Source organism: Catharus ustulatus, chromosome 10 (assembly GCF_009819885.2).
Source record: "Catharus ustulatus isolate bCatUst1 chromosome 10, bCatUst1.pri.v2, whole genome shotgun sequence".
In the NCBI taxonomy this organism is placed as follows: Eukaryota; Metazoa; Chordata; class Aves; order Passeriformes; family Turdidae; genus Catharus; species Catharus ustulatus.
This window is the reverse complement of record NC_046230.1, coordinates 6,504,792-6,528,673: the sequence shown is the minus strand read 5'-3', so window position 1 is coordinate 6,528,673 and position 23,882 is coordinate 6,504,792. Positions and strand designations below refer to the sequence as shown.

The window sequence follows — 23,882 nt, the reverse complement described above, 5'->3', positions numbered from 1 at the left end:
GCGGGCGACGGGGCAGGGGGACTGTGTTTTGCTTGGGCGGCTGTGCTGAGGCTGGAGGTGTTTTGCTGCGCTCGGGCAGGTGTGCTGAGGGGCAGGAGGGAGTGGGCAAAGGTTTGTCGTGTTCCTTGCGTGTGTGGCGTGTCCGGTGTGCCTCGTGTGGGGTTAGGAGCCCTGGGTGTGGGTACAGGACGTGTTGGTGGCATTGGGTGGCGTGGTGGGTGCGTGGGGTGTCGGTGAGGCTGCGGAGGAGGTCGGGCAGGTGGTGATGCTTGCTCGTGAGCGCTGCTGAGGGGGCCAGAGGTGCCTACGGCCATACCACCCTGAGAACGCCCGATCTCGTCTGATCTCGGAAGCTAAGCAGGGTCGGGCCCGGTTAGTACTTGGATGGGAGACCGCCTGGGAATACCGGGTGCTGTAGGCTTTTTGTGTTGCTGGGAGCGGGCGACGGGGCAGGGGGACTGTGTTTTGCTTGGGCGGCTGTGCTGAGGCTGGAGGTGTTTTGCTGCGCTCGGGCAGGTGTGCTGAGGGGCAGGAGGGAGTGGGCAAAGGTTTGTCGTGTTCCTTGCGTGTGTGGCGTGTCCGGTGTGCCTCGTGTGGGGTTAGGAGCCCTGGGTGTGGGTACAGGACGTGTTGGTGGCATTGGGTGGCGTGGTGGGTGCGTGGGGTGTCGGTGAGGCTGCGGAGGAGGTCGGGCAGGTGGTGATGCTTGCTCGTGAGCGCTGCTGAGGGGGCCAGAGGTGCCTACGGCCATACCACCCTGAGAACGCCCGATCTCGTCTGATCTCGGAAGCTAAGCAGGGTCGGGCCCGGTTAGTACTTGGATGGGAGACCGCCTGGGAATACCGGGTGCTGTAGGCTTTTTGTGTTGCTGGGAGCGGGCGACGGGGCAGGGGGACTGTGTTTTGCTTGGGCGGCTGTGCTGAGGCTGGAGGTGTTTTGCTGCGCTCGGGCAGGTGTGCTGAGGGGCAGGAGGGAGTGGGCAAAGGTTTGTCGTGTTCCTTGCGTGTGTGGCGTGTCCGGTGTGCCTCGTGTGGGGTTAGGAGCCCTGGGTGTGGGTACAGGACGTGTTGGTGGCATTGGGTGGCGTGGTGGGTGCGTGGGGTGTCGGTGAGGCTGCGGAGGAGGTCGGGCAGGTGGTGATGCTTGCTCGTGAGCGCTGCTGAGGGGGCCAGAGGTGCCTACGGCCATACCACCCTGAGAACGCCCGATCTCGTCTGATCTCGGAAGCTAAGCAGGGTCGGGCCCGGTTAGTACTTGGATGGGAGACCGCCTGGGAATACCGGGTGCTGTAGGCTTTTTGTGTTGCTGGGAGCGGGCGACGGGGCAGGGGGACTGTGTTTTGCTTGGGCGGCTGTGCTGAGGCTGGAGGTGTTTTGCTGCGCTCGGGCAGGTGTGCTGAGGGGCAGGAGGGAGTGGGCAAAGGTTTGTCGTGTTCCTTGCGTGTGTGGCGTGTCCGGTGTGCCTCGTGTGGGGTTAGGAGCCCTGGGTGTGGGTACAGGACGTGTTGGTGGCATTGGGTGGCGTGGTGGGTGCGTGGGGTGTCGGTGAGGCTGCGGAGGAGGTCGGGCAGGTGGTGATGCTTGCTCGTGAGCGCTGCTGAGGGGGCCAGAGGTGCCTACGGCCATACCACCCTGAGAACGCCCGATCTCGTCTGATCTCGGAAGCTAAGCAGGGTCGGGCCCGGTTAGTACTTGGATGGGAGACCGCCTGGGAATACCGGGTGCTGTAGGCTTTTTGTGTTGCTGGGAGCGGGCGACGGGGCAGGGGGACTGTGTTTTGCTTGGGCGGCTGTGCTGAGGCTGGAGGTGTTTTGCTGCGCTCGGGCAGGTGTGCTGAGGGGCAGGAGGGAGTGGGCAAAGGTTTGTCGTGTTCCTTGCGTGTGTGGCGTGTCCGGTGTGCCTCGTGTGGGGTTAGGAGCCCTGGGTGTGGGTACAGGACGTGTTGGTGGCATTGGGTGGCGTGGTGGGTGCGTGGGGTGTCGGTGAGGCTGTCGGAGGAGGTCGGGCAGGTGGTGATGCTTGCTCGTGAGCGCTGCTGAGGGGGCCAGAGGTGCCTACGGCCATACCACCCTGAGAACGCCCGATCTCGTCTGATCTCGGAAGCTAAGCAGGGTCGGGCCCGGTTAGTACTTGGATGGGAGACCGCCTGGGAATACCGGGTGCTGTAGGCTTTTTGTGTTGCTGGGAGCGGGCGACGGGGCAGGGGGACTGTGTTTTGCTTGGGCGGCTGTGCTGAGGCTGGAGGTGTTTTGCTGCGCTCGGGCAGGTGTGCTGAGGGGCAGGAGGGAGTGGGCAAAGGTTTGTCGTGTTCCTTGCGTGTGTGGCGTGTCCGGTGTGCCTCGTGTGGGGTTAGGAGCCCTGGGTGTGGGTACAGGACGTGTTGGTGGCATTGGGTGGCGTGGTGGGTGCGTGGGGTGTCGGTGAGGCTGCGGAGGAGGTCGGGCAGGTGGTGATGCTTGCTCGTGAGCGCTGCTGAGGGGGCCAGAGGTGCCTACGGCCATACCACCCTGAGAACGCCCGATCTCGTCTGATCTCGGAAGCTAAGCAGGGTCGGGCCCGGTTAGTACTTGGATGGGAGACCGCCTGGGAATACCGGGTGCTGTAGGCTTTTTGTGTTGCTGGGAGCGGGCGACGGGGCAGGGGGACTGTGTTTTGCTTGGGCGGCTGTGCTGAGGCTGGAGGTGTTTTGCTGCGCTCGGGCAGGTGTGCTGAGGGGCAGGAGGGAGTGGGCAAAGGTTTGTCGTGTTCCTTGCGTGTGTGGCGTGTCCGGTGTGCCTCGTGTGGGGTTAGGAGCCCTGGGTGTGGGTACAGGACGTGTTGGTGGCATTGGGTGGCGTGGTGGGTGCGTGGGGTGTCGGTGAGGCTGCGGAGGAGGTCGGGCAGGTGGTGATGCTTGCTCGTGAGCGCTGCTGAGGGGGCCAGAGGTGCCTACGGCCATACCACCCTGAGAACGCCCGATCTCGTCTGATCTCGGAAGCTAAGCAGGGTCGGGCCCGGTTAGTACTTGGATGGGAGACCGCCTGGGAATACCGGGTGCTGTAGGCTTTTTGTGTTGCTGGGAGCGGGCGACGGGGCAGGGGGACTGTGTTTTGCTTGGGCGGCTGTGCTGAGGCTGGAGGTGTTTTGCTGCGCTCGGGCAGGTGTGCTGAGGGGCAGGAGGGAGTGGGCAAAGGTTTGTCGTGTTCCTTGCGTGTGTGGCGTGTCCGGTGTGCCTCGTGTGGGGTTAGGAGCCCTGGGTGTGGGTACAGGACGTGTTGGTGGCATTGGGTGGCGTGGTGGGTGCGTGGGGTGTCGGTGAGGCTGCGGAGGAGGTCGGGCAGGTGGTGATGCTTGCTCGTGAGCGCTGCTGAGGGGGCCAGAGGTGCCTACGGCCATACCACCCTGAGAACGCCCGATCTCGTCTGATCTCGGAAGCTAAGCAGGGTCGGGCCCGGTTAGTACTTGGATGGGAGACCGCCTGGGAATACCGGGTGCTGTAGGCTTTTTGTGTTGCTGGGAGCGGGCGACGGGGCAGGGGGACTGTGTTTTGCTTGGGCGGCTGTGCTGAGGCTGGAGGTGTTTTGCTGCGCTCGGGCAGGTGTGCTGAGGGGCAGGAGGGAGTGGGCAAAGGTTTGTCGTGTTCCTTGCGTGTGTGGCGTGTCCGGTGTGCCTCGTGTGGGGTTAGGAGCCCTGGGTGTGGGTACAGGACGTGTTGGTGGCATTGGGTGGCGTGGTGGGTGCGTGGGGTGTCGGTGAGGCTGCGGAGGAGGTCGGGCAGGTGGTGATGCTTGCTCGTGAGCGCTGCTGAGGGGGCCAGAGGTGCCTACGGCCATACCACCCTGAGAACGCCCGATCTCGTCTGATCTCGGAAGCTAAGCAGGGTCGGGCCCGGTTAGTACTTGGATGGGAGACCGCCTGGGAATACCGGGTGCTGTAGGCTTTTTGTGTTGCTGGGAGCGGGCGACGGGGCAGGGGGACTGTGTTTTGCTTGGGCGGCTGTGCTGAGGCTGGAGGTGTTTTGCTGCGCTCGGGCAGGTGTGCTGAGGGGCAGGAGGGAGTGGGCAAAGGTTTGTCGTGTTCCTTGCGTGTGTGGCGTGTCCGGTGTGCCTCGTGTGGGGTTAGGAGCCCTGGGTGTGGGTACAGGACGTGTTGGTGGCATTGGGTGGCGTGGTGGGTGCGTGGGGTGTCGGTGAGGCTGCGGAGGAGGTCGGGCAGGTGGTGATGCTTGCTCGTGAGCGCTGCTGAGGGGGCCAGAGGTGCCTACGGCCATACCACCCTGAGAACGCCCGATCTCGTCTGATCTCGGAAGCTAAGCAGGGTCGGGCCCGGTTAGTACTTGGATGGGAGACCGCCTGGGAATACCGGGTGCTGTAGGCTTTTTGTGTTGCTGGGAGCGGGCGACGGGGCAGGGGGACTGTGTTTTGCTTGGGCGGCTGTGCTGAGGCTGGAGGTGTTTTGCTGCGCTCGGGCAGGTGTGCTGAGGGGCAGGAGGGAGTGGGCAAAGGTTTGTCGTGTTCCTTGCGTGTGTGGCGTGTCCGGTGTGCCTCGTGTGGGGTTAGGGGCCCTGGGTGTGGGAACAGGCCGTGTTGGTGGCATTGGGTGGCGTGGTGGGTGCGTGGGGTGTCGGTGAGGCTGCGGAGGAGGTCGGGCAGGTGGTGATGCTTGCTCGTGAGCGCTGCTGAGGGGGCCAGAGGTGCCTACGGCCATACCACCCTGAGAACGCCCGATCTCGTCTGATCTCGGAAGCTAAGCAGGGTCGGGCCCGGTTAGTACTTGGATGGGAGACCGCCTGGGAATACCGGGTGCTGTAGGCTTTTTGTGTTGCTGGGAGCGGGCGACGGGGCAGGGGGACTGTGTTTTGCTTGGGCGGCTGTGCTGAGGCTGGAGGTGTTTTGCTGCGCTCGGGCAGGTGTGCTGAGGGGCAGGAGGGAGTGGGCAAAGGTTTGTCGTGTTCCTTGCGTGTGTGGCGTGTCCGGTGTGCCTCGTGTGGGGTTAGGAGCCCTGGGTGTGGGTACAGGACGTGTTGGTGGCATTGGGTGGCGTGGTGGGTGCGTGGGGTGTCGGTGAGGCTGCGGAGGAGGTCGGGCAGGTGGTGATGCTTGCTCGTGAGCGCTGCTGAGGGGGCCAGAGGTGCCTACGGCCATACCACCCTGAGAACGCCCGATCTCGTCTGATCTCGGAAGCTAAGCAGGGTCGGGCCCGGTTAGTACTTGGATGGGAGACCGCCTGGGAATACCGGGTGCTGTAGGCTTTTTGTGTTGCTGGGAGCGGGCGACGGGGCAGGGGGACTGTGTTTTGCTTGGGCGGCTGTGCTGAGGCTGGAGGTGTTTTGCTGCGCTCGGGCAGGTGTGCTGAGGGGCAGGAGGGAGTGGGCAAAGGTTTGTCGTGTTCCTTGCGTGTGTGGCGTGTCCGGTGTGCCTCGTGTGGGGTTAGGAGCCCTGGGTGTGGGTACAGGACGTGTTGGTGGCATTGGGTGGCGTGGTGGGTGCGTGGGGTGTCGGTGAGGCTGCGGAGGAGGTCGGGCAGGTGGTGATGCTTGCTCGTGAGCGCTGCTGAGGGGGCCAGAGGTGCCTACGGCCATACCACCCTGAGAACGCCCGATCTCGTCTGATCTCGGAAGCTAAGCAGGGTCGGGCCCGGTTAGTACTTGGATGGGAGACCGCCTGGGAATACCGGGTGCTGTAGGCTTTTTGTGTTGCTGGGAGCGGGCGACGGGGCAGGGGGACTGTGTTTTGCTTGGGCGGCTGTGCTGAGGCTGGAGGTGTTTTGCTGCGCTCGGGCAGGTGTGCTGAGGGGCAGGAGGGAGTGGGCAAAGGTTTGTCGTGTTCCTTGCGTGTGTGGCGTGTCCGGTGTGCCTCGTGTGGGGTTAGGAGCCCTGGGTGTGGGAACAGGCCGTGTTGGTGGCATTGGGTGGCGTGGTGGGTGCGTGGGGTGTCGGTGAGGCTGCGGAGGAGGTCGGGCAGGTGGTGATGCTTGCTCGTGAGCGCTGCTGAGGGGGCCAGAGGTGCCTACGGCCATACCACCCTGAGAACGCCCGATCTCGTCTGATCTCGGAAGCTAAGCAGGGTCGGGCCCGGTTAGTACTTGGATGGGAGACCGCCTGGGAATACCGGGTGCTGTAGGCTTTTTGTGTTGCTGGGAGCGGGCGACGGGGCAGGGGGACTGTGTTTTGCTTGGGCGGCTGTGCTGAGGCTGGAGGTGTTTTGCTGCGCTCGGGCAGGTGTGCTGAGGGGCAGGAGGGAGTGGGCAAAGGTTTGTCGTGTTCCTTGCGTGTGTGGCGTGTCCGGTGTGCCTCGTGTGGGGTTAGGAGCCCTGGGTGTGGGTACAGGACGTGTTGGTGGCATTGGGTGGCGTGGTGGGTGCGTGGGGTGTCGGTGAGGCTGCGGAGGAGGTCGGGCAGGTGGTGATGCTTGCTCGTGAGCGCTGCTGAGGGGGCCAGAGGTGCCTACGGCCATACCACCCTGAGAACGCCCGATCTCGTCTGATCTCGGAAGCTAAGCAGGGTCGGGCCCGGTTAGTACTTGGATGGGAGACCGCCTGGGAATACCGGGTGCTGTAGGCTTTTTGTGTTGCTGGGAGCGGGCGACGGGGCAGGGGGACTGTGTTTTGCTTGGGCGGCTGTGCTGAGGCTGGAGGTGTTTTGCTGCGCTCGGGCAGGTGTGCTGAGGGGCAGGAGGGAGTGGGCAAAGGTTTGTCGTGTTCCTTGCGTGTGTGGCGTGTCCGGTGTGCCTTCGTGTGGGGTTAGGAGCCCTGGGTGTGGGTAACAGGACGTGTTGGTGGCATTGGGTGGCGTGGTGGGTGCGTGGGGTGTCGGTGAGGCTGCGGAGGAGGTCGGGCAGGTGGTGATGCTTGCTCGTGAGCGCTGCTGAGGGGGCCAGAGGTGCCTACGGCCATACCACCCTGAGAACGCCCGATCTCGTCTGATCTCGGAAGCTAAGCAGGGTCGGGCCCGGTTAGTACTTGGATGGGAGACCGCCTGGGAATACCGGGTGCTGTAGGCTTTTTGTGTTGCTGGGAGCGGGCGACGGGGCAGGGGGACTGTGTTTTGCTTGGGCGGCTGTGCTGAGGCTGGAGGTGTTTTGCTGCGCTCGGGCAGGTGTGCTGAGGGGCAGGAGGGAGTGGGCAAAGGTTTGTCGTGTTCCTTGCGTGTGTGGCGTGTCCGGTGTGCCTCGTGTGGGGTTAGGAGCCCTGGGTGTGGGTACAGGACGTGTTGGTGGCATTGGGTGGCGTGGTGGGTGCGTGGGGTGTCGGTGAGGCTGCTGGAGGAGGTCGGGCAGGTGGTGATGCTTGCTCGTGAGCGCTGCTGAGGGGGCCAGAGGTGCCTACGGCCATACCACCCTGAGAACGCCCGATCTCGTCTGATCTCGGAAGCTAAGCAGGGTCGGGCCCGGTTAGTACTTGGATGGGAGACCGCCTGGGAATACCGGGTGCTGTAGGCTTTTTGTGTTGCTGGGAGCGGGCGACGGGGCAGGGGGACTGTGTTTTGCTTGGGCGGCTGTGCTGAGGCTGGAGGTGTTTTGCTGCGCTCGGGCAGGTGTGCTGAGGGGCAGGAGGGAGTGGGCAAAGGTTTGTCGTGTTCCTTGCGTGTGTGGCGTGTCCGGTGTGCCTCGTGTGGGGTTAGGAGCCCTGGGTGTGGGTACAGGACGTGTTGGTGGCATTGGGTGGCGTGGTGGGTGCGTGGGGTGTCGGTGAGGCTGCAGAGGAGGTCGGGCAGGTGGTGATGCTTGCTCGTGAGCGCTGCTGAGGAGGGCCAGAGGTGCCTACGGCCATACCACCCTGAGAACGCCCGATCTCGTCTGATCTCGGAAGCTAAGCAGGGTCGGGCCCGGTTAGTACTTGGATGGGAGACCGCCTGGGAATACCGGGTGCTGTAGGCTTTTTGTGTTGCTGGGAGCGGGCGACGGGGCAGGGGGACTGTGTTTTGCTTGGGCGGCTGTGCTGAGGCTGGAGGTGTTTTGCTGCGCTCGGGCAGGTGTGCTGAGGGGCAGGAGGGAGTGGGCAAAGGTTTGTCGTGTTCCTTGCGTGTGTGGCGTGTCCGGTGTGCCTCGTGTGGGGTTAGGAGCCCTGGGTGTGGGAACAGGCCGTGTTGGTGGCATTGGGTGGCGTGGTGGGTGCGTGGGGTGTCGGTGAGGCTGCGGAGGAGGTCGGGCAGGTGGTGATGCTTGCTCGTGAGCGCTGCTGAGGGGGCCAGAGGTGCCTACGGCCATACCACCCTGAGAACGCCCGATCTCGTCTGATCTCGGAAGCTAAGCAGGGTCGGGCCCGGTTAGTACTTGGATGGGAGACCGCCTGGGAATACCGGGTGCTGTAGGCTTTTTGTGTTGCTGGGAGCGGGCGACGGGGCAGGGGGACTCTGTTTTGCTTGGGCGGCTGTGCTGAGGCTGGAGGTGTTTTGCTGCGCTCGGGCAGGTGTGCTGAGGGGCAGGAGGGAGTGGGCAAAGGTTTGTCGTGTTCCTTGCGTGTGTGGCGTGTCCGGTGTGCCTCGTGTGGGGTTAGGAGCCCTGGGTGTGGGAACAGGCCGTGTTGGTGGCATTGGGTGGCGTGGTGGGTGCGTGGGGTGTCGGTGAGGCTGCGGAGGAGGTCGGACAGGTGGTGATGCTTGCTCGTGAGCGCTGCTGAGGGGGCCAGAGGTGCCTACGGCCATACCACCCTGAGAACGCCCGATCTCGTCTGATCTCGGAAGCTAAGCAGGGTCGGGCCCGGTTAGTACTTGGATGGGAGACCGCCTGGGAATACCGGGTGCTGTAGGCTTTTTGTGTTGCTGGGAGCGGGCGACGGGGCAGGGGGACTGTGTTTTGCTTGGGCGGCTGTGCTGAGGCTGGAGGTGTTTTGCTGCGCTCGGGCAGGTGTGCTGAGGGGCAGGAGGGAGTGGGCAAAGGTTTGTCGTGTTCCTTGCGTGTGTGGCGTGTCCGGTGTGCCTCGTGTGGGGTTAGGAGCCCTGGGTGTGGGTACAGGACGTGTTGGTGGCATTGGGTGGCGTGGTGGGTGCGTGGGGTGTCGGTGAGGCTGCGGAGGAGGTCGGGCAGGTGGTGATGCTTGCTCGTGAGCGCTGCTGAGGGGGCCAGAGGTGCCTACGGCCATACCACCCTGAGAACGCCCGATCTCGTCTGATCTCGGAAGCTAAGCAGGGTCGGGCCCGGTTAGTACTTGGATGGGAGACCGCCTGGGAATACCGGGTGCTGTAGGCTTTTTGTGTTGCTGGGAGCGGGCGACGGGGCAGGGGGACTGTGTTTTGCTTGGGCGGCTGTGCTGAGGCTGGAGGTGTTTTGCTGCGCTCGGGCAGGTGTGCTGAGGGGCAGGAGGGAGTGGGCAAAGGTTTGTCGTGTTCCTTGCGTGTGTGGCGTGTCCGGTGTGCCTTGTGTGGGGTTAGGAGCCCTGGGTGTGGGAACAGGCCGTGTTGGTGGCATTGGGTGGCGTGGTGGGTGCGTGGGGTGTCGGTGAGGCTGCGGAGGAGGTCGGGCAGGTGGTGATGCTTGCTCGTGAGCGCTGCTGAGGGGGCCAGAGGTGCCTACGGCCATACCACCCTGAGAACGCCCGATCTCGTCTGATCTCGGAAGCTAAGCAGGGTCGGGCCCGGTTAGTACTTGGATGGGAGACCGCCTGGGAATACCGGGTGCTGTAGGCTTTTTGTGTTGCTGGGAGCGGGCGAACGGGGCAGGGGGACTGTGTTTTGCTTGGGCGGCTGTGCTGAGGCTGGAGGTGTTTTGCTGCGCTCGGGCAGGTGTGCTGAGGGGCAGGAGGGAGTGGGCAAAGGTTTGTCGTGTTCCTTGCGTGTGTGGCGTGTCCGGTGTGCCTCGTGTGGGGTTAGGAGCCCTGGGTGTGGGTACAGGACGTGTTGGTGGCATTGGGTGGCGTGGTGGGTGCGTGGGGTGTCGGTGAGGCTGTGGAGGAGGTCGGGCAGGTGGTGATGCTTGCTCGTGAGCGCTGCTGAGGGGGCCAGAGGTGCCTACGGCCATACCACCCTGAGAACGCCCGATCTCGTCTGATCTCGGAAGCTAAGCAGGGTCGGGCCCGGTTAGTACTTGGATGGGAGACCGCCTGGGAATACCGGGTGCTGTAGGCTTTTTGTGTTGCTGGGAGCGGGCGACGGGGCAGGGGGACTGTGTTTTGCTTGGGCGGCTGTGCTGAGGCTGGAGGTGTTTTGCTGCGCTCGGGCAGGTGTGCTGAGGGGCAGGAGGGAGTGGGCAAAGGTTTGTCGTGTTCCTTGCGTGTGTGGCGTGTCCGGTGTGCCTCGTGTGGGGTTAGGAGCCCTGGGTGTGGGTACAGGACGTGTTGGTGGCATTGGGTGGCGTGGTGGGTGCGTGGGGTGTCGGTGAGGCTGCAGAGGAGGTCGGGCAGGTGGTGATGCTTGCTCGTGAGCGCTGCTGAGAGGGCCAGAGGTGCCTACGGCCATACCACCCTGAGAACGCCCGATCTCGTCTGATCTCGGAAGCTAAGCAGGGTCGGGCCCGGTTAGTACTTGGATGGGAGACCGCCTGGGAATACCGGGTGCTGTAGGCTTTTTGTGTTGCTGGGAGCGGGCGACGGGGCAGGGGGACTGTGTTTTGCTTGGGCGGCTGTGCTGAGGCTGGAGGTGTTTTGCTGCGCTCGGGCAGGTGTGCTGAGGGGCAGGAGGGAGTGGGCAAAGGTTTGTCGTGTTCCTTGCGTGTGTGGCGTGTCCGGTGTTCCTCGTGTGGGGTTAGGAGCCCTGGGTGTGGGTACAGGCCGTGTTGGTGGCATTGGGTGGCGTGGTGGGTGCGTGGGGTGTCGGTGAGGCTGCGGAGGAGGTCGGGCAGGTGGTGATGCTTGCTCGTGAGCGCTGCTGAGGGGGCCAGAGGTGCCTACGGCCATACCACCCTGAGAACGCCCGATCTCGTCTGATCTCGGAAGCTAAGCAGGGTCGGGCCCGGTTAGTACTTGGATGGGAGACCGCCTGGGAATACCGGGTGCTGTAGGCTTTTTGTGTTGCTGGGAGCGGGCGACGGGGCAGGGGGACTGTGTTTTGCTTGGGCGGCTGTGCTGAGGCTGGAGGTGTTTTGCTGCGCTCGGGCAGGTGTGCTGAGGGGCAGGAGGGAGTGGGCAAAGGTTTGTCGTGTTCCTTGCGTGTGTGGCGTGTCCGGTGTGCCTCGTGTGGGGTTAGGAGCCCTGGGTGTGGGTACAGGCCGTGTTGGTGGCATTGGGTGGCGTGGTGGGTGCGTGGGGTGTCGGTGAGGCTGCGGAGGAGGTCGGGCAGGTGGTGATGCTTGCTCGTGAGCGCTGCTGAGGGGGCCAGAGGTGCCTACGGCCATACCACCCTGAGAACGCCCGATCTCGTCTGATCTCGGAAGCTAAGCAGGGTCGGGCCCGGTTAGTACTTGGATGGGAGACCGCCTGGGAATACCGGGTGCTGTAGGCTTTTTGTGTTGCTGGGAGCGGGCGACGGGGCAGGGGGACTCTGTTTTGCTTGGGCGGCTGTGCTGAGGCTGGAGGTGTTTTGCTGCGCTCGGGCAGGTGTGCTGAGGGGCAGGAGGGAGTGGGCAAAGGTTTGTCGTGTTCCTTGCGTGTGTGGCGTGTCCGGTGTGCCTCGTGTGGGGTTAGGAGCCCTGGGTGTGGGTACAGGACGTGTTGGTGGCATTGGGTGGCGTGGTGGGTGCGTGGGGTGTCGGTGAGGCTGCGGAGGAGGTCGGGCAGGTGGTGATGCTTGCTCGTGAGCGCTGCTGAGGGGGCCAGAGGTGCCTACGGCCATACCACCCTGAGAACGCCCGATCTCGTCTGATCTCGGAAGCTAAGCAGGGTCGGGCCCGGTTAGTACTTGGATGGGAGACCGCCTGGGAATACCGGGTGCTGTAGGCTTTTTGTGTTGCTGGGAGCGGGCGACGGGGCAGGGGGACTGTGTTTTGCTTGGGCGGCTGTGCTGAGGCTGGAGGTGTTTTGCTGCGCTCGGGCAGGTGTGCTGAGGGGCAGGAGGGAGTGGGCAAAGGTTTGTCGTGTTCCTTGCGTGTGTGGCGTGTCCGGTGTGCCTTGTGTGGGGTTAGGAGCCCTGGGTGTGGGAACAGGCCGTGTTGGTGGCATTGGGTGGCGTGGTGGGTGCGTGGGGTGTCGGTGAGGCTGCGGAGGAGGTCGGGCAGGTGGTGATGCTTGCTCGTGAGCGCTGCTGAGGGGGCCAGAGGTGCCTACGGCCATACCACCCTGAGAACGCCCGATCTCGTCTGATCTCGGAAGCTAAGCAGGGTCGGGCCCGGTTAGTACTTGGATGGGAGACCGCCTGGGAATACCGGGTGCTGTAGGCTTTTTGTGTTGCTGGGAGCGGGCAACGGGGCAGGGGGACTGTGTTTTGCTTGGGCGGCTGTGCTGAGGCTGGAGGTGTTTTGCTGCGCTCGGGCAGGTGTGCTGAGGGGCAGGAGGGAGTGGGCAAAGGTTTGTCGTGTTCCTTGCGTGTGTGGCGTGTCCGGTGTGCCTCGTGTGGGGTTAGGAGCCCTGGGTGTGGGTACAGGACGTGTTGGTGGCATTGGGTGGCGTGGTGGGTGCGTGGGGTGTCGGTGAGGCTGTGGAGGAGGTCGGGCAGGTGGTGATGCTTGCTCGTGAGCGCTGCTGAGGGGGCCAGAGGTGCCTACGGCCATACCACCCTGAGAACGCCCGATCTCGTCTGATCTCGGAAGCTAAGCAGGGTCGGGCCCGGTTAGTACTTGGATGGGAGACCGCCTGGGAATACCGGGTGCTGTAGGCTTTTTGTGTTGCTGGGAGCGGGCGACGGGGCAGGGGGACTGTGTTTTGCTTGGGCGGCTGTGCTGAGGCTGGAGGTGTTTTGCTGCGCTCGGGCAGGTGTGCTGAGGGGCAGGAGGGAGTGGGCAAAGGTTTGTCGTGTTCCTTGCGTGTGTGGCGTGTCCGGTGTGCCTCGTGTGGGGTTAGGAGCCCTGGGTGTGGGTACAGGACGTGTTGGTGGCATTGGGTGGCGTGGTGGGTGCGTGGGGTGTCGGTGAGGCTGCAGAGGAGGTCGGGCAGGTGGTGATGCTTGCTCGTGAGCGCTGCTGAGGGGGCCAGAGGTGCCTACGGCCATACCACCCTGAGAACGCCCGATCTCGTCTGATCTCGGAAGCTAAGCAGGGTCGGGCCCGGTTAGTACTTGGATGGGAGACCGCCTGGGAATACCGGGTGCTGTAGGCTTTTTGTGTTGCTGGGAGCGGGCGACGGGGCAGGGGGACTCTGTTTTGCTTGGGCAGCTGTGCTGACGCTGAATGTCTCTTTTTTTTACTTGGTGCCTTTGTAGTGGTGTAGGATGCATCGTGGAAATAATAGTCTTTTGGCTTGTGTGACTTATGTGTGTTGTGTGGTCGTGTGCATTATGTGTCTTGTTTACTTTCTGTTGCATTTTTTCCAGTTATAGAATATTGTGTTGGCTTTGTCACCGTTTGGAATGCCTGGTTCTTTAGGCTTCTACATCTCTGTGCTTTCATATTTAAAGTTGTTTTTGAATACTCTTCCACTTCAATTTTTTAAAATTTGTTTCCACTTTTTAAAATGTTTTTATTATTTTGTTCTTATTTTGAGTCTTGTTTTGGTATTAAGTGTTTTTTCAATCACATCTTTGTATTTTCCTTTTTATGTTCTGTATGTACAGTTTCAGTAGGCTTGTCCTTTGTTGAGTGTCACTGTCTGGGAGCTGCCATTTTCATCTGTCTGTGACATTTCAGGACTGATACTGTGCCATTTGTTGACTGTCAATATTTTGTTCTGCGACTTTTTGGCTGTCCTGATGCCTGTGTGTATGCTGTTTTTCGTCTGTCTCCGAGACTGCTTTTTCATGGCTTGGGATGTGGGGTCGGCTGCTTCATCTGTGCACTATGCAAGGAGCCCCTGTGTTTCTGTGAGCGGCCGTGCCATGGTCTGGAATGCCCACTGCAAGATCCCATCCCACGTGCTCTGTGGGACAACCCTGGTGTTTATTTCTGTTCCCATCCCACATCCTTTCCCTCAGGGGTCTCCATGCACATGCTGCCTGACCCACAGCCCCATGTCACCCTGTGGGTCACACCAGAGACATGGTCCTCTTTGCGTGGAAGGTGTCTGTTGGTGTCACACAGAGTCTTACCTCACCTAGCAGCGCATCGAGCTCATCCCGGCTCAGCACAGGGTCACTGCTAAGGGCTCCATCCTCTGCCTGTGCGTGGAGAGATGTCCTGCCAGCTCCCTCTCTGCCCTCAGTTTTTGGTCGGGCGTGCTACCCATGTTCAGTCCCTCAGCTGGTGTGGTTCCAGCTCATGCTCTCCCAGTACAGCTTCACAAGCTTGCCTCCATGTCGTGCCAGCCCATCCCTCACCTGCCTCATCCACCTCACCTTCCTGCCCCCCCCAGGCCCCACTCTTCCTCACCCACCCCATTCCTTGGCACTGCTTGTGCTGACCTTGGCTGCCGGAAGCAGTTGGTCTCCAGCTGCTGTGGTGGTGCCCAGGCTGCCTGCATCCAGGGTGCCTGTGCAGGACATGCACAGCAGCAGCCCCCTGCACCATTAGGGGGTGACACAGACCGTCAGGGCAGAATCTTCCAGGCAGGAAGTAAGGCTGGGATGTGGGGTGTGATGGGGGGGACTCACCTGGGGTCCCCACTGGGAGCAGGACAGTGTCGGGGAGTGGGGATCTGGCTGTAGCAGCGGCTGCAGACGCTCCCCTCAGCTCCACCTGGCTGGGTGTTCTGTGCTGCCTCCCCTAGGATCTCGGAGGGTCTCTCTACAGGCAAGACTGCCTCCAGCAGCTGGCCCGGTTCAGTCACATTCTCCACACAGGAGCCACATCGCCATGTCCCGCTGCACAGTGGGAGCAGAGCAGTGAGGGACTGCAGGGGACACTGGCTTCCCTGTGTGCCCTGGGACTCACCTGGGCACGTGGGGCAGTGGGGGCACCAGGCATGCAAGGTGAAAGGCCCTGGGGCAGCCGTCACAGCAGATGAGCTCACCACCATCACCACATGCTGCACACTCATCCTCGTTCTCCTGTCCCCAGGAGAGTGGACAGGGGGTCACTGCCACCCTCAGAGGCTGAAGCCGTGGATGGCTGTGGTAAGGTCTGTCATGCCCCTTGCCCTTTCCCCCTGCATCACCCACCCTGCACCAATCAAACATACCAATCGTTTCAGGGTGGTAAAATTGCCTGTCTCTTTGAGGGGTGAACCCCTAGTAGCTGAGTTCTGGGTTTCATTTTCAAGACCAGGGCAAATGGACATGCCAGGGGAATCCCAACAGTTCCTCCTGGCAGTGCACCAGCTATCAGATCCAGGGCTCACCTGGTGGGGCACAGTCTCCTGGCTGTACACAGTGGCTGCTGGCAGCTGCCCCTGGGTGTGCAGTTGGGGTTCTCTGTTCTGTTGGTGAGACAAGAAGGGGTTTAGAGGCACTGCTTACACTGGGGGACACCAGGCCATGGCTATGGTGCCGCGCAGGAACAACACCCTCCTTCACAGCCTTGGCAGCTGCACAAGATGGGGGTGAAAACATGAGGGGGATGTCTGTACACTTTGGCATGCCTTGGGCTGGGCAGGGGTCTTCAGGCTGTGGCTTCTGCTCCTGGCCTCTGGCTCCTCACAGGCAGCTGGGGTATATGGCTCGTCCGCAGCTCTGCTGCCTGTCTTGGAGCTACCTGCAAGAGAGGCCATAGGCAGCTCCAACTCTTCTTCCCCACCTCACCCTGCTTGAGGGTGGCTCCTGAATCTGGGGACTAAACAGGGGAGGAGGTGGCTGGTCTGGGATGTACTTACTCGGATCCAGCACGTGTTTAATGAGGATGCCCTCGATGGCCCCACGGCTGACAGGCACCTCACCACTTGCCACGGCCACCGCTCTCTGCACCGAGGCTGCCACAGCCTGGAGGGCTGCAGCCGGGGAGAGGCTCACTGGGGTGGGCAGGCCCCTGCCCACGGCTGTGGGCAAACAGGGCACACAGGCAGAAGGTGCCCTGAGGGTTTTGGCACTCACCGCTGGCACGAGAGGTGCGGGGGGTATCTGTGCCCTCTGGCTTCTTCACAGTCTTTGCCTTCACCAGGGGCCCTGCAGCTTTGTGAGGATGGGCGTCAGGGGGCACCGCACCCCATACCCCCCTCGGGGGCAGCACCCTGCCCCGTCCCCATACCAGGACTGTTGCTGTGCCGTGGAGCGGGCTGTGCCGCCCGGGCTTTGTCCCGATCCTCAGGGGCTTTCCTCTTGCCTTGGGGTCTGTGTGAGGCCGGTGCTGTGGGGCTCGGGGAGAGACGCCTTCCGCGGCGCTGCCGCCCCAGCTCCACCTCTGCAAGAAGAACAGGGACTGGGGCAGGCACCGGCACCCTGGGTGTCACCCCTGCCCCGTGTCAGCCCCCGCGGGTTCCAGTCCCACCTGACCCGCTTTTACCTCTGGGGAAGGCGCCGCGGAGAGGCCGGAGCCGGGAGTACCGCTCCAGGTTGTAGTCCTTGAAGAGGACGGCCCAGAAGTCGCGGAGGGCGGCGGTGTCGCGGCCCAGCAGCCAGGTGAGCAGCGCGTGGAAGGCGCGGTGGGAGCCCTCCCGCTCCGTCCGGCTCAGCGTCTCCTGCCGGGCACACCACGGCCCGCGGGCTGCCCTCCGGCCTCCGGCCCCAGCCCGCGGCAGGACCGTCCCGTCCTGCTCCGCAGCCTCACCTTGAAGACGTGCTCAGGGACGACATCGTGGTCAGCCAGCCCATGCAGCAGTGGGAAGACGTCGTCCACTGCCATGGCGATCTCGGTGCGGTGCAGCTTCAGCAGGCGCCGCAGGTCCCCGTCGCTGCCCGGCCCCGCCATGCCCGGGGACCCTGCCGGAGCCGCAGCCGCCCGTACCTCCCCTTTAATACACCTTGGCCGCGGCACCCGAAACCTCCGTGGACTCCCTCAGCCCCACTCATTTCTTTACAAGGCCGTAACCTGAGCCTGTCCCTCCCTCCCGGCGGCTCTGGGCTTGTCCCCGCGCCCCAGCCCCCGGCCAGAGGTCAGGCACCTCCCCAGCTCCGGGGGTGACAGCCGGCATGGGGTCGGCTCTGTCGCTGGTGAAGGACACCCAACCCGCGGGGACCACCCCGGGGTGACCAGGAAGAGGGGGTCAGTGACGTCCTGGCGAGGGGCTCCCACCTCTCTCATATCTGTGGTTACCCAGGCGCCTCCCAAAATTTCTGGACTTTCCACAGGACCTGCTTCTCTCATCCAGAAACTCAGCTGCAGGAGCTTGTGGGAAGTAAGGGCCCAGCAGCTGGGGCTGTGACAGTGACGAAAAAGAGTCAGCGTGTGGGTGACTTTGAGTGTGTCCTCCCCCCACACTCCCCACTTCCCTTCCCAGCATCTCTCATGGACAAGTGGTATGTCTCAAGATCGAAACACAGGGTGCTGCAGGAGGAACTGTCTGGGTGCTCACATAATGAATGCATTCTGGAGACAGAGGAGCCAAGATGTGAGTGATTTTGGAGGACATTGGCCTACAAAAAGGATATAAAATGCTGTTGGAGACTGGGCCAATCAAGCAAACTGGTATCCTGAGGTTATGGACAGCTTCTGTGGGGCAGTAGGAAGCACTGACACACAAAGAAACTCTACAAAAGGTGTGTTGGGGTACAACTGAGGAAGCTGAACAACCAAACATCTTGCCAGAGCCGTGGCAGTGCCATGAATGCACCCAAGGAATGCTTGAGCAGGTGCAGCCCATAGCTCTGTCAATATCCATTTCCCAAAACTGAGCATATGCAGCTGCAAAAAGCTTGGAGCCAGGGGGAAGCTGGCTCCCTGAAAGCATCTGGCATAGAAAAGTGTGGGGGCCTGGCTGCTCTGTACCGGGTAGCTGGAAAAGAGAAAGCTCAACAGCTCCTACCCCCACTCCCAGCCGTTTGGATTTCCCCAGGATCAATTTCTAGCCTCCCTCCCTCTGGAGGTGTGTCTGGGCTGCCCAGCAGGCTCTGCCAGGGGGGCTGTGGCTGTGCACAGCTGTCCCCAGGCCATGGGGCAAACCCCGACCTGAGCAGGACCAGGTGCAGGAGGGGACACACAAGGGGATGGATACAGGGAGGAACCTTCATTGCTATGTCTTAAAAGACTGAAGCAGTATCTGCTGGCTCCAAAGCTGTTCCAGGAGGAAGCATCTGTTGTCAAGAAACTCGGGAAGAATAACAAGACGACACCCTTGGTGAGAGGAGGAAATACCCTTGCACGTGTCTGGTTAATAATGAACGTGATTGCCTGTGGAAAGGCTCGCCCTGCAGCTTCTTTCAGCATTCAGGGGGATTTTTCCTGTGGAGGCAGTGAGCGCCATAGGATGGGGGTTGGGCAGGTGTCATGCTGGGTTCCTGTGCCCCACGTCAGGATTTCTGTGCCCAGCTCTGCCACAATGGGGATGGCTTTAGCACCACCTGTGCCATGTATTCCCCCAGGGGACAACAAGTGGATGTGAGGCGGCACAGGAGGTTCATTGCCCCTCCTGGAGTTCTGCCCAAGCCCGGCCACAGGCACTGAGCACAAGCACAGTTGTGACACAGCCTCACAGGTCTGTTTCACTCTTTCCAGGAGCACTGCTTTCCCCAGTATCCCACTTGCAGTGCCACAATTTGTCACTGTCACCCTGTGTTAAGCTGTCTGGCACAGCTGGTCTAGGACAAGTCTCTGGCACTTCCCCCTGCCCACCCAGCTCCCTCTTGGGGAGGCACTGCCCAGCACTTCATGAGCCATATGCTCACAGTGCCGGGCTTGGACTTGTTTTAAATTCCAACTTTGTGACTCTTTCCCTGCTGAGTCACAGACATTGTTTTCCACATCCAGCCCACTCAGTAGTGCTGTGATTTGCATTTTGGGTGGTTTTCTTTGTGTTCCTTCCCCTTTCTGAGAGGGGCAGGAGGCAGAGCAGTGGCCATGTAAAGAGGCACATCCATGCTGGGAAATCAGGCAGGTGTTTCTGTACAACCTCACTCACAGCTGGCCTGGGCAGCTCTAAGGAACTTGGAAGGACTGCAAAAAGGCAGCTTTTGCTTGGGGCTGGCATGTGCCCTGCCTGGCTGCCAGGGCCCCAGGCTGGGGTGCAGTGCTTTTGGGATGCTCTTCCCTTTCTCCTGCTCTCCCTGCAGAAACCAAGACTCAAGGGGCAAAGGTTGACAATGTTCCTCCCCAAATACCCAGTAAAATCAGTGACTCGGCATCCAGCAAAAGTATTTGTAGTCCCTGGGATGCACCTCGATTCCCTCCTGCAAAAGCCATTGATGCAAACACACCCATTCTGGCATTTCCTCCTTTCCAATTTTCCTTCCTTGCTATAGTCCTGTGGCACAAACCATCACCATGTCTTGCCTGGACACAACTGCCCCTCACTCATCTCAAACAACATCCCTGAACCCCAGTCAGGAGAGAACAGGGAGCAGTGGAACACATGCACAGGATCACACCAAGGCAGGGAGTCCCCACCTTTGTCTCTGATGCCTATCCCACCATGCCTGAGGCATACTGAGAGTCCCCATGGAACACTGCCACCATGTGCAGAGATTTCATTCCTCTCCCCTTACCTTCAGCTGCTCCAGGCTCCAGCATGTTTGAAAAAAAAGGGCTCCATGTGGGCCCCTGTGCCCGATTCCCATTTCTTTCCCTACTACCACCCCATACAGTCTGGATGGGAGCAGCTCCACCTACATGCCAGGGCCTGGCAAGGAGAGCTAAAGCAGAGATCTACTTCAGCTTCAGTTTCCTCTTTCCTCCCCCTTTAGAAAGAAGAAACAAAAGCCCAGAGATATGTTATATTAATTTATTTGGGACACACCAAAAAGGAAAGTCAACAACTGTTAACGTACAAAAGTACAGAATCCTGGGACAAGATTTACTGTCCTGATTAAAAAGGCACCATGGTCCCAAAGAAGAGTAATCAGAATACATGATTTAGAAATTTCCCCCCTGTTGCAGCAGAAACAGAGCCAGGCTTTGGCTCTATCCACAGTCAAACCCAGTTAAAAAAAACCCAAATATGATTTTGATGTGATAAACTCTGCTCAGCCTGTACAGGATGTCATGAAAAGAATCACAGCCTAGAAGTTGGTCAGATGTTTTTTCATCTTTTTTTGAAACAGTGAAGGTGACTAATCGCTAAGTAGGTAACAAGGAAGACAGCAGACTGCTGACACCTGTGGCTTGACTTTCTGTCAGACATGTCCTTCAACATGACCAGCAGGCTGAGTGTGGGGCTTCTGAATGAAATGTAATTCCCTGTGCTAGACAGGAAGTCAAATTTGACAACCTTAAATTCCCTGAATCCCTGAAAATCATAAAGCACTATACAGCTGTGTTCCATATCCAAGCCAACCCCATTGGATTTGCTTTACACACAAGCATTTATACTGTCAGCTATATCTGTAATAAAAAGGGGGCTTACAGCAGTTATTAAAAACTTCTACTTTGGCGAGGTCCGAGCTTGGCTATAGTCCCTGCTGAAACAGAGCTGCTGGTGTAGAGACCCAGTGAGAGGCTCAATCCAGCACCTCCGGGCTGGAAGGCAAATAGTTTAAACGTGACATAATTTGCATGGGGAGGTCAGTGAAGCAAGTCAGAGAGGAGAGATGGAGGGAGGCTGTGAAGCCTCAGGCAGCGGAGGCTCAAGGGTGCTGCTACCAAACCTGTAAAACTACGAGTGGTGCAGAGCACGCGGCGGGCACTAAATACTTTGGAGCGACTTACCATGACGAGCTTGTCAGAGACACAGAGCAAGGACCCCAGTACTAAGGAGCAGAGTCCCTGAGAAGGGACACACAGCTCACAGCTGGACAGATCTGTGCCAGGTGGCCAAGGCTGGAGCCTGCCTGGGCAGCCCGGCCAGGGCCACCGTGTCCCAGGGGCCCAGCAGCTGCTCTGCGTTTCACTCCTCCTTTGGCACAGGACTTCAAAGCAGTCCGAGGACTGATTCATCAAAAGTAAATGAACTGTCAAAATTATTCGTACATGCATTTATTGTTAAAGGGAGCAAAAGCCAAAGAATGGAAGAGCATGAGTTAACGTCAGTAAATGATGTGCAGGACGGAGAGAAAAGAAACAGGGAAAAGCTGAGATACTGGAGTGGGGAAACCAACATTCACACTGGAAGGTAAATTTTAAAACCAGGCAAGTTTGCGCTTTCTACCACAGATCTTTTGTGGACAAATAGAGACTTGGGGGTTTTCCATTTTTAGTGTGGTCTGGCAAGGTTTGGGCATCTCACCAGAGAGATCTCCAGCACTGCGTTTCACTGGAAGTTCAAGTCTCTCACTTTAAAAACCAGTAAAGCAACTCTTAACTAAAAAAGTCACAGACACGTCACTGCTCAGGATGTACGTGGGCAAGAGGGTCACGCTTTGTTCAAACAACCTCTGGGTGGAAAACTACCATCTCCCCCCTACTGGTCTACACCACCTCGGGGGTGGAAGAGCAAGCCCAGATCTGGGTGCCTGCTGCTGTGAACACCACAGCTACACCTGGGAAGGCTTTTTCTTCCCTATGTCCTAAAAAGGCAGTATAACCGTTTATAAAATAACTCTCATCTTAAAACTAAATAATGCAATTTGCATTTTCTCCTATGTTAACCCCCTTCCCCCAAAGATAAAACATTACCACTTCATTTAGGATTCACACCCCAGATCCTAGATTAGGGACTTCTTGGTAAAACTCATTCAGTTATGGGAAGGTTTATCCTGATCAAGGAAACGTTGGTAAAATAGAATCTAGAATAAAACATTCAGAATCACCAATGCTTTAACAGCCAAAGCACTCCACTGTCTCCTGCTCTCTGCTCGCTCCTCAAGCAGGAGAGCAGTCCCTTTCCAAAAGCACAGCATGCCTCTCCGGGGCTGTTGACACATGCTGCAAACCCACTTCCTTCCTGGCAGAAACGCCAGCTCCCGCAGGAAGAGGCCAAGCACCTTTCACCCCCACTGCAGCCAGGGCTCTTCAGCACAGGGATTTTCTGTTAGCAACAAGTCCAAGTTATCACTCTGCAGTAAATCCGAGTCCCGATTCGTGCTGTTAGGCCACCACTGGCTCAGAAATGTTGAGAGACTTCCAAACCCCACGGATGCAGACAGGACCTTGGAAGAAGAGGCTTATGTGCTACGTAACCTTGGATCATCCGCTGCATTTGAGTCTTGGCATCGCTGTCTGCTGACAGCTCATCCTTCCAAATCCATGTGGTTTAGTCCTTGCTGCCATTGTCATCATCCCAGCCCTCTTCCCTGGAGGCAGCATGTTCCTGAGCTCTGGCTTGAGGATCTACAACAATCACTTCCAATAGATGGTGGGATTTCAAACTTGCCTAACGTGTGCATTGCCACCTTGTACTCCAGCAGCTCTGCCCGCACTCGGCGGCGGGCGCTAGCAGTTTTTCGCCTTTTCTACAGTCTCGTAGAAGCCAGGCCTGACCCTGCGGATGCTCATCCGTATGTGCTCGCCCTCCAGGGGCAGGTCAGTGCCGGCGGCGGCTGCGGTGCAGCGGCGCTTCCGCCGGCCCCGCAGCGAGAAGGCCGGGGCGCCACCATTCTCCTCCTCTGCAGGGTACAGGTCATCCACACTTGTGCCCTCATCTGACTGCTCCTCGCCCTTGTACTTCATCTCCTTTGCCTTGCTGCTCTCCTTCTCCTCCCTGGCGAGCTTCCTGAAGTGCTCCAGACACTGTATCTTCTGCCTTCTTTCCATCATCTTTAGCTCCTGCTTCTCTGTGAAATCTTCGTAATACATTTTTCTCTCGTTCCTCTGATCTTCCAGAAACTTCCACTCGATGCTGGTCATTTTTATCCCACTGTACTCCTCCAGTTTATCCCTCATCTGTGCGTCTGTACAAAACACATCAAAGAGCTTCTCGGAACTCTCGTTGAATCTGTCAGCTCGCTCGGAAAAAGCCTGGTTCTGTCTCTGTTTCCTGGTCTGGTACAATCGGGTGAACTCCTCATACATTTTGAGGATGAGTTTCTTTATGTTCTGCGTGGCAATGGTGTGCAGGTTGCAGACCAGCCAGTGTTCCTGCAGGTGCTCTGCGAGCAGCTGGGCCGCATCCTCCTTGGAACGCTGGGCCTGGCCGGCCCTCTTGGGCTGCAGGAGGTACAGCATGTTCTGCACCACATCCTTCTTGGTGGGCAGCACCCCCTGCGCGAAGCCCGAAGACTCCACGTATTCCACAGTCCCCAGGGTCTTCCGTGCCCTCACCTCAGTGTCCAGTGATTCCATCACTGCTCAGTAGTTCTGTGGTTACGACATAACCTGAAAGACAGGAGAAAGATTGGAGTGTGTCAAACGAGGCAATTTTTTCCACGCAGCAGAAACAAGCCAAGGTAAGCCGTGCTGAGGCCAATAGGACGCGGGGCTTTGCGGCGCTCCGCCGCTGTTGGATGGCTGCGTTAGCCCAGCCCATCCCAGCCCCTGCTCCGTGAGCCTATCGCTCCTCGGAGCGGCTCCCAGAGCCTAATACGGCACGTCTGCGTGCGGGAATTCAGCTTTAATTGAGTTTTGCACTTCGCCTTATCAATTACAGCGAGGCAGGCGCGCTGGGGCCGCAGCGCGGGCGCAGCGCCGGCCCGGCCGTGCCCTGCCCTGCCCGCAGCTCCGCCCGCCTGACCCGCGACAGCGCCCGAACCGCCCGCTCCCCCCCCGGCCTGGGGCACGGCCCGCACCGCCGCGGCCCGCCCGGAGCGCGGAACCACGAGGCGCGGCCGCCTTGGGCGCATCCTCGGGCGGCTCCCGCGACTCGGCCCCGCACCGGGTGAGGCACGCGGGGCCGCCTCCACCGTGCGGCGCTGAGTCACGGCGCGACGGGCCGCGGGCGCTGCCCGCCCTAGCCCCACGCGGAGGTCGTCGCTGCTCGCCCCGGCGCCCCCTGCCCGGCGCTCACCGCCATCGCGCGGACTGCAGCGCGGAGCCTGCGCGGAGCACGGCACGGGAATCGCACGGACGGTGCCGCCGCCATCTTGGCGAGGGGAAGCGCCGCCGCTCCCTGGCC

The 23,882-nt window shown here is 60.3% G+C and overlaps 2 protein-coding genes and 30 non-coding genes across 32 annotated transcripts; 30 read left to right on the top strand and 2 right to left on the bottom strand.

Annotated features, from left to right (window-relative positions):
- The first annotated feature begins 302 nt into the window (after positions 1-302).
- LOC117001158 lies at positions 303-421 on the top strand. The gene has a single exon (XR_004418958.1). It is a non-coding gene; the product is annotated as a 5S ribosomal RNA (ribosomal RNA).
- A 318-nt stretch (positions 422-739) lies between these two features.
- On the top strand, positions 740-858 carry LOC117001157. Its single transcript, XR_004418957.1, has one exon. It is a non-coding gene; the product is annotated as a 5S ribosomal RNA (ribosomal RNA).
- Positions 859-1,176: 318 nt separating this feature from the next.
- On the top strand, positions 1,177-1,295 carry LOC117001156. Its single transcript, XR_004418956.1, has one exon. It is a non-coding gene; the product is annotated as a 5S ribosomal RNA (ribosomal RNA).
- Positions 1,296-1,613: 318 nt separating this feature from the next.
- LOC117001155 lies at positions 1,614-1,732 on the top strand. Its single transcript, XR_004418955.1, has one exon. It is a non-coding gene; the product is annotated as a 5S ribosomal RNA (ribosomal RNA).
- A 319-nt stretch (positions 1,733-2,051) lies between these two features.
- Positions 2,052-2,170, top strand: LOC117001154. The gene has a single exon (XR_004418954.1). It is a non-coding gene; the product is annotated as a 5S ribosomal RNA (ribosomal RNA).
- A 318-nt stretch (positions 2,171-2,488) lies between these two features.
- Positions 2,489-2,607, top strand: LOC117001152. Its single transcript, XR_004418952.1, has one exon. It is a non-coding gene; the product is annotated as a 5S ribosomal RNA (ribosomal RNA).
- Positions 2,608-2,925: 318 nt separating this feature from the next.
- LOC117001151 lies at positions 2,926-3,044 on the top strand. The gene has a single exon (XR_004418951.1). It is a non-coding gene; the product is annotated as a 5S ribosomal RNA (ribosomal RNA).
- Positions 3,045-3,362: 318 nt separating this feature from the next.
- On the top strand, positions 3,363-3,481 carry LOC117001150. The gene has a single exon (XR_004418950.1). It is a non-coding gene; the product is annotated as a 5S ribosomal RNA (ribosomal RNA).
- Positions 3,482-3,799: 318 nt separating this feature from the next.
- On the top strand, positions 3,800-3,918 carry LOC117001149. The gene has a single exon (XR_004418949.1). It is a non-coding gene; the product is annotated as a 5S ribosomal RNA (ribosomal RNA).
- Positions 3,919-4,236: 318 nt separating this feature from the next.
- LOC117001148 lies at positions 4,237-4,355 on the top strand. Its single transcript, XR_004418948.1, has one exon. It is a non-coding gene; the product is annotated as a 5S ribosomal RNA (ribosomal RNA).
- A 318-nt stretch (positions 4,356-4,673) lies between these two features.
- LOC117001147 lies at positions 4,674-4,792 on the top strand. Its single transcript, XR_004418947.1, has one exon. It is a non-coding gene; the product is annotated as a 5S ribosomal RNA (ribosomal RNA).
- A 318-nt stretch (positions 4,793-5,110) lies between these two features.
- Positions 5,111-5,229, top strand: LOC117001146. Its single transcript, XR_004418946.1, has one exon. It is a non-coding gene; the product is annotated as a 5S ribosomal RNA (ribosomal RNA).
- Positions 5,230-5,547: 318 nt separating this feature from the next.
- LOC117001145 lies at positions 5,548-5,666 on the top strand. The gene has a single exon (XR_004418945.1). It is a non-coding gene; the product is annotated as a 5S ribosomal RNA (ribosomal RNA).
- Positions 5,667-5,984: 318 nt separating this feature from the next.
- On the top strand, positions 5,985-6,103 carry LOC117001144. The gene has a single exon (XR_004418944.1). It is a non-coding gene; the product is annotated as a 5S ribosomal RNA (ribosomal RNA).
- A 318-nt stretch (positions 6,104-6,421) lies between these two features.
- Positions 6,422-6,540, top strand: LOC117001143. The gene has a single exon (XR_004418943.1). It is a non-coding gene; the product is annotated as a 5S ribosomal RNA (ribosomal RNA).
- A 320-nt stretch (positions 6,541-6,860) lies between these two features.
- LOC117001141 lies at positions 6,861-6,979 on the top strand. Its single transcript, XR_004418941.1, has one exon. It is a non-coding gene; the product is annotated as a 5S ribosomal RNA (ribosomal RNA).
- A 319-nt stretch (positions 6,980-7,298) lies between these two features.
- Positions 7,299-7,417, top strand: LOC117001140. Its single transcript, XR_004418940.1, has one exon. It is a non-coding gene; the product is annotated as a 5S ribosomal RNA (ribosomal RNA).
- A 319-nt stretch (positions 7,418-7,736) lies between these two features.
- Positions 7,737-7,855, top strand: LOC117001139. Its single transcript, XR_004418939.1, has one exon. It is a non-coding gene; the product is annotated as a 5S ribosomal RNA (ribosomal RNA).
- A 318-nt stretch (positions 7,856-8,173) lies between these two features.
- Positions 8,174-8,292, top strand: LOC117001138. Its single transcript, XR_004418938.1, has one exon. It is a non-coding gene; the product is annotated as a 5S ribosomal RNA (ribosomal RNA).
- Positions 8,293-8,610: 318 nt separating this feature from the next.
- LOC117001137 lies at positions 8,611-8,729 on the top strand. The gene has a single exon (XR_004418937.1). It is a non-coding gene; the product is annotated as a 5S ribosomal RNA (ribosomal RNA).
- Positions 8,730-9,047: 318 nt separating this feature from the next.
- Positions 9,048-9,166, top strand: LOC117001136. Its single transcript, XR_004418936.1, has one exon. It is a non-coding gene; the product is annotated as a 5S ribosomal RNA (ribosomal RNA).
- Positions 9,167-9,484: 318 nt separating this feature from the next.
- On the top strand, positions 9,485-9,603 carry LOC117001135. Its single transcript, XR_004418935.1, has one exon. It is a non-coding gene; the product is annotated as a 5S ribosomal RNA (ribosomal RNA).
- A 319-nt stretch (positions 9,604-9,922) lies between these two features.
- LOC117001134 lies at positions 9,923-10,041 on the top strand. The gene has a single exon (XR_004418934.1). It is a non-coding gene; the product is annotated as a 5S ribosomal RNA (ribosomal RNA).
- A 318-nt stretch (positions 10,042-10,359) lies between these two features.
- LOC117001133 lies at positions 10,360-10,478 on the top strand. Its single transcript, XR_004418933.1, has one exon. It is a non-coding gene; the product is annotated as a 5S ribosomal RNA (ribosomal RNA).
- A 318-nt stretch (positions 10,479-10,796) lies between these two features.
- LOC117001128 lies at positions 10,797-10,915 on the top strand. The gene has a single exon (XR_004418928.1). It is a non-coding gene; the product is annotated as a 5S ribosomal RNA (ribosomal RNA).
- A 318-nt stretch (positions 10,916-11,233) lies between these two features.
- LOC117001175 lies at positions 11,234-11,352 on the top strand. Its single transcript, XR_004418975.1, has one exon. It is a non-coding gene; the product is annotated as a 5S ribosomal RNA (ribosomal RNA).
- A 318-nt stretch (positions 11,353-11,670) lies between these two features.
- LOC117001164 lies at positions 11,671-11,789 on the top strand. The gene has a single exon (XR_004418964.1). It is a non-coding gene; the product is annotated as a 5S ribosomal RNA (ribosomal RNA).
- A 318-nt stretch (positions 11,790-12,107) lies between these two features.
- LOC117001153 lies at positions 12,108-12,226 on the top strand. Its single transcript, XR_004418953.1, has one exon. It is a non-coding gene; the product is annotated as a 5S ribosomal RNA (ribosomal RNA).
- Positions 12,227-12,544: 318 nt separating this feature from the next.
- Positions 12,545-12,663, top strand: LOC117001142. The gene has a single exon (XR_004418942.1). It is a non-coding gene; the product is annotated as a 5S ribosomal RNA (ribosomal RNA).
- Positions 12,664-12,981: 318 nt separating this feature from the next.
- Positions 12,982-13,100, top strand: LOC117001122. The gene has a single exon (XR_004418922.1). It is a non-coding gene; the product is annotated as a 5S ribosomal RNA (ribosomal RNA).
- A 675-nt stretch (positions 13,101-13,775) lies between these two features.
- AIRE (autoimmune regulator) lies at positions 13,776-16,714 on the bottom strand. Its single transcript, XM_042779605.1, has 12 exons — positions 16,574-16,714; positions 16,310-16,484; positions 16,037-16,207; positions 15,901-15,972; positions 15,684-15,845; positions 15,441-15,565; positions 15,213-15,290; positions 14,807-14,922; positions 14,527-14,736; positions 14,338-14,434; positions 14,026-14,094; positions 13,776-13,856 (listed from the first exon to the last, which is right to left on the bottom strand). Exons 1-12 carry the CDS (start codon positions 16,712-16,714, stop codon positions 13,776-13,778), a joined length of 1,497 nt encoding a protein of 498 aa, XP_042635539.1.
- A 2,951-nt stretch (positions 16,715-19,665) lies between these two features.
- LOC117000594 lies at positions 19,666-23,861 on the bottom strand. The gene is made up of 2 exons (XM_033068350.1): positions 23,775-23,861; positions 19,666-23,146 (listed from the first exon to the last, which is right to left on the bottom strand). Exon 2 carries the CDS (start codon positions 23,111-23,113, stop codon positions 22,265-22,267), a length of 849 nt encoding a protein of 282 aa, XP_032924241.1. The 5' UTR covers positions 23,114-23,146; positions 23,775-23,861; the 3' UTR covers positions 19,666-22,264.
- Between the last annotated feature and the right edge of the window lie 21 nt (positions 23,862-23,882).

Excerpts from the sequence above, each read along its gene's own strand:
- AIRE (XM_042779605.1), bottom strand. The coding sequence starts at position 16,714 with ATGGCGGGGCCGGGCAGCGACGGGGACCTGCGGCGCCTGCTGAAGCTG. Across the intron at positions 15,846-15,900 it reads CCGCACCTCTCGTGCCAGCG|CCGTGGGCAGGGGCCTGCCC; the intron begins GTGAGTGCCAAA and ends GTTTGCCCACAG. Across the intron at positions 14,923-15,212 it reads AGGAGACTGTGCCCCACCAG|GAGAACGAGGATGAGTGTGC; the intron begins GTGAGCCCTGGA and ends TCCTGGGGACAG.
- LOC117000594 (XM_033068350.1), bottom strand. The coding sequence starts at position 23,113 with ATGGAATCACTGGACACTGAGGTGAGGGCACGGAAGACCCTGGGGACT.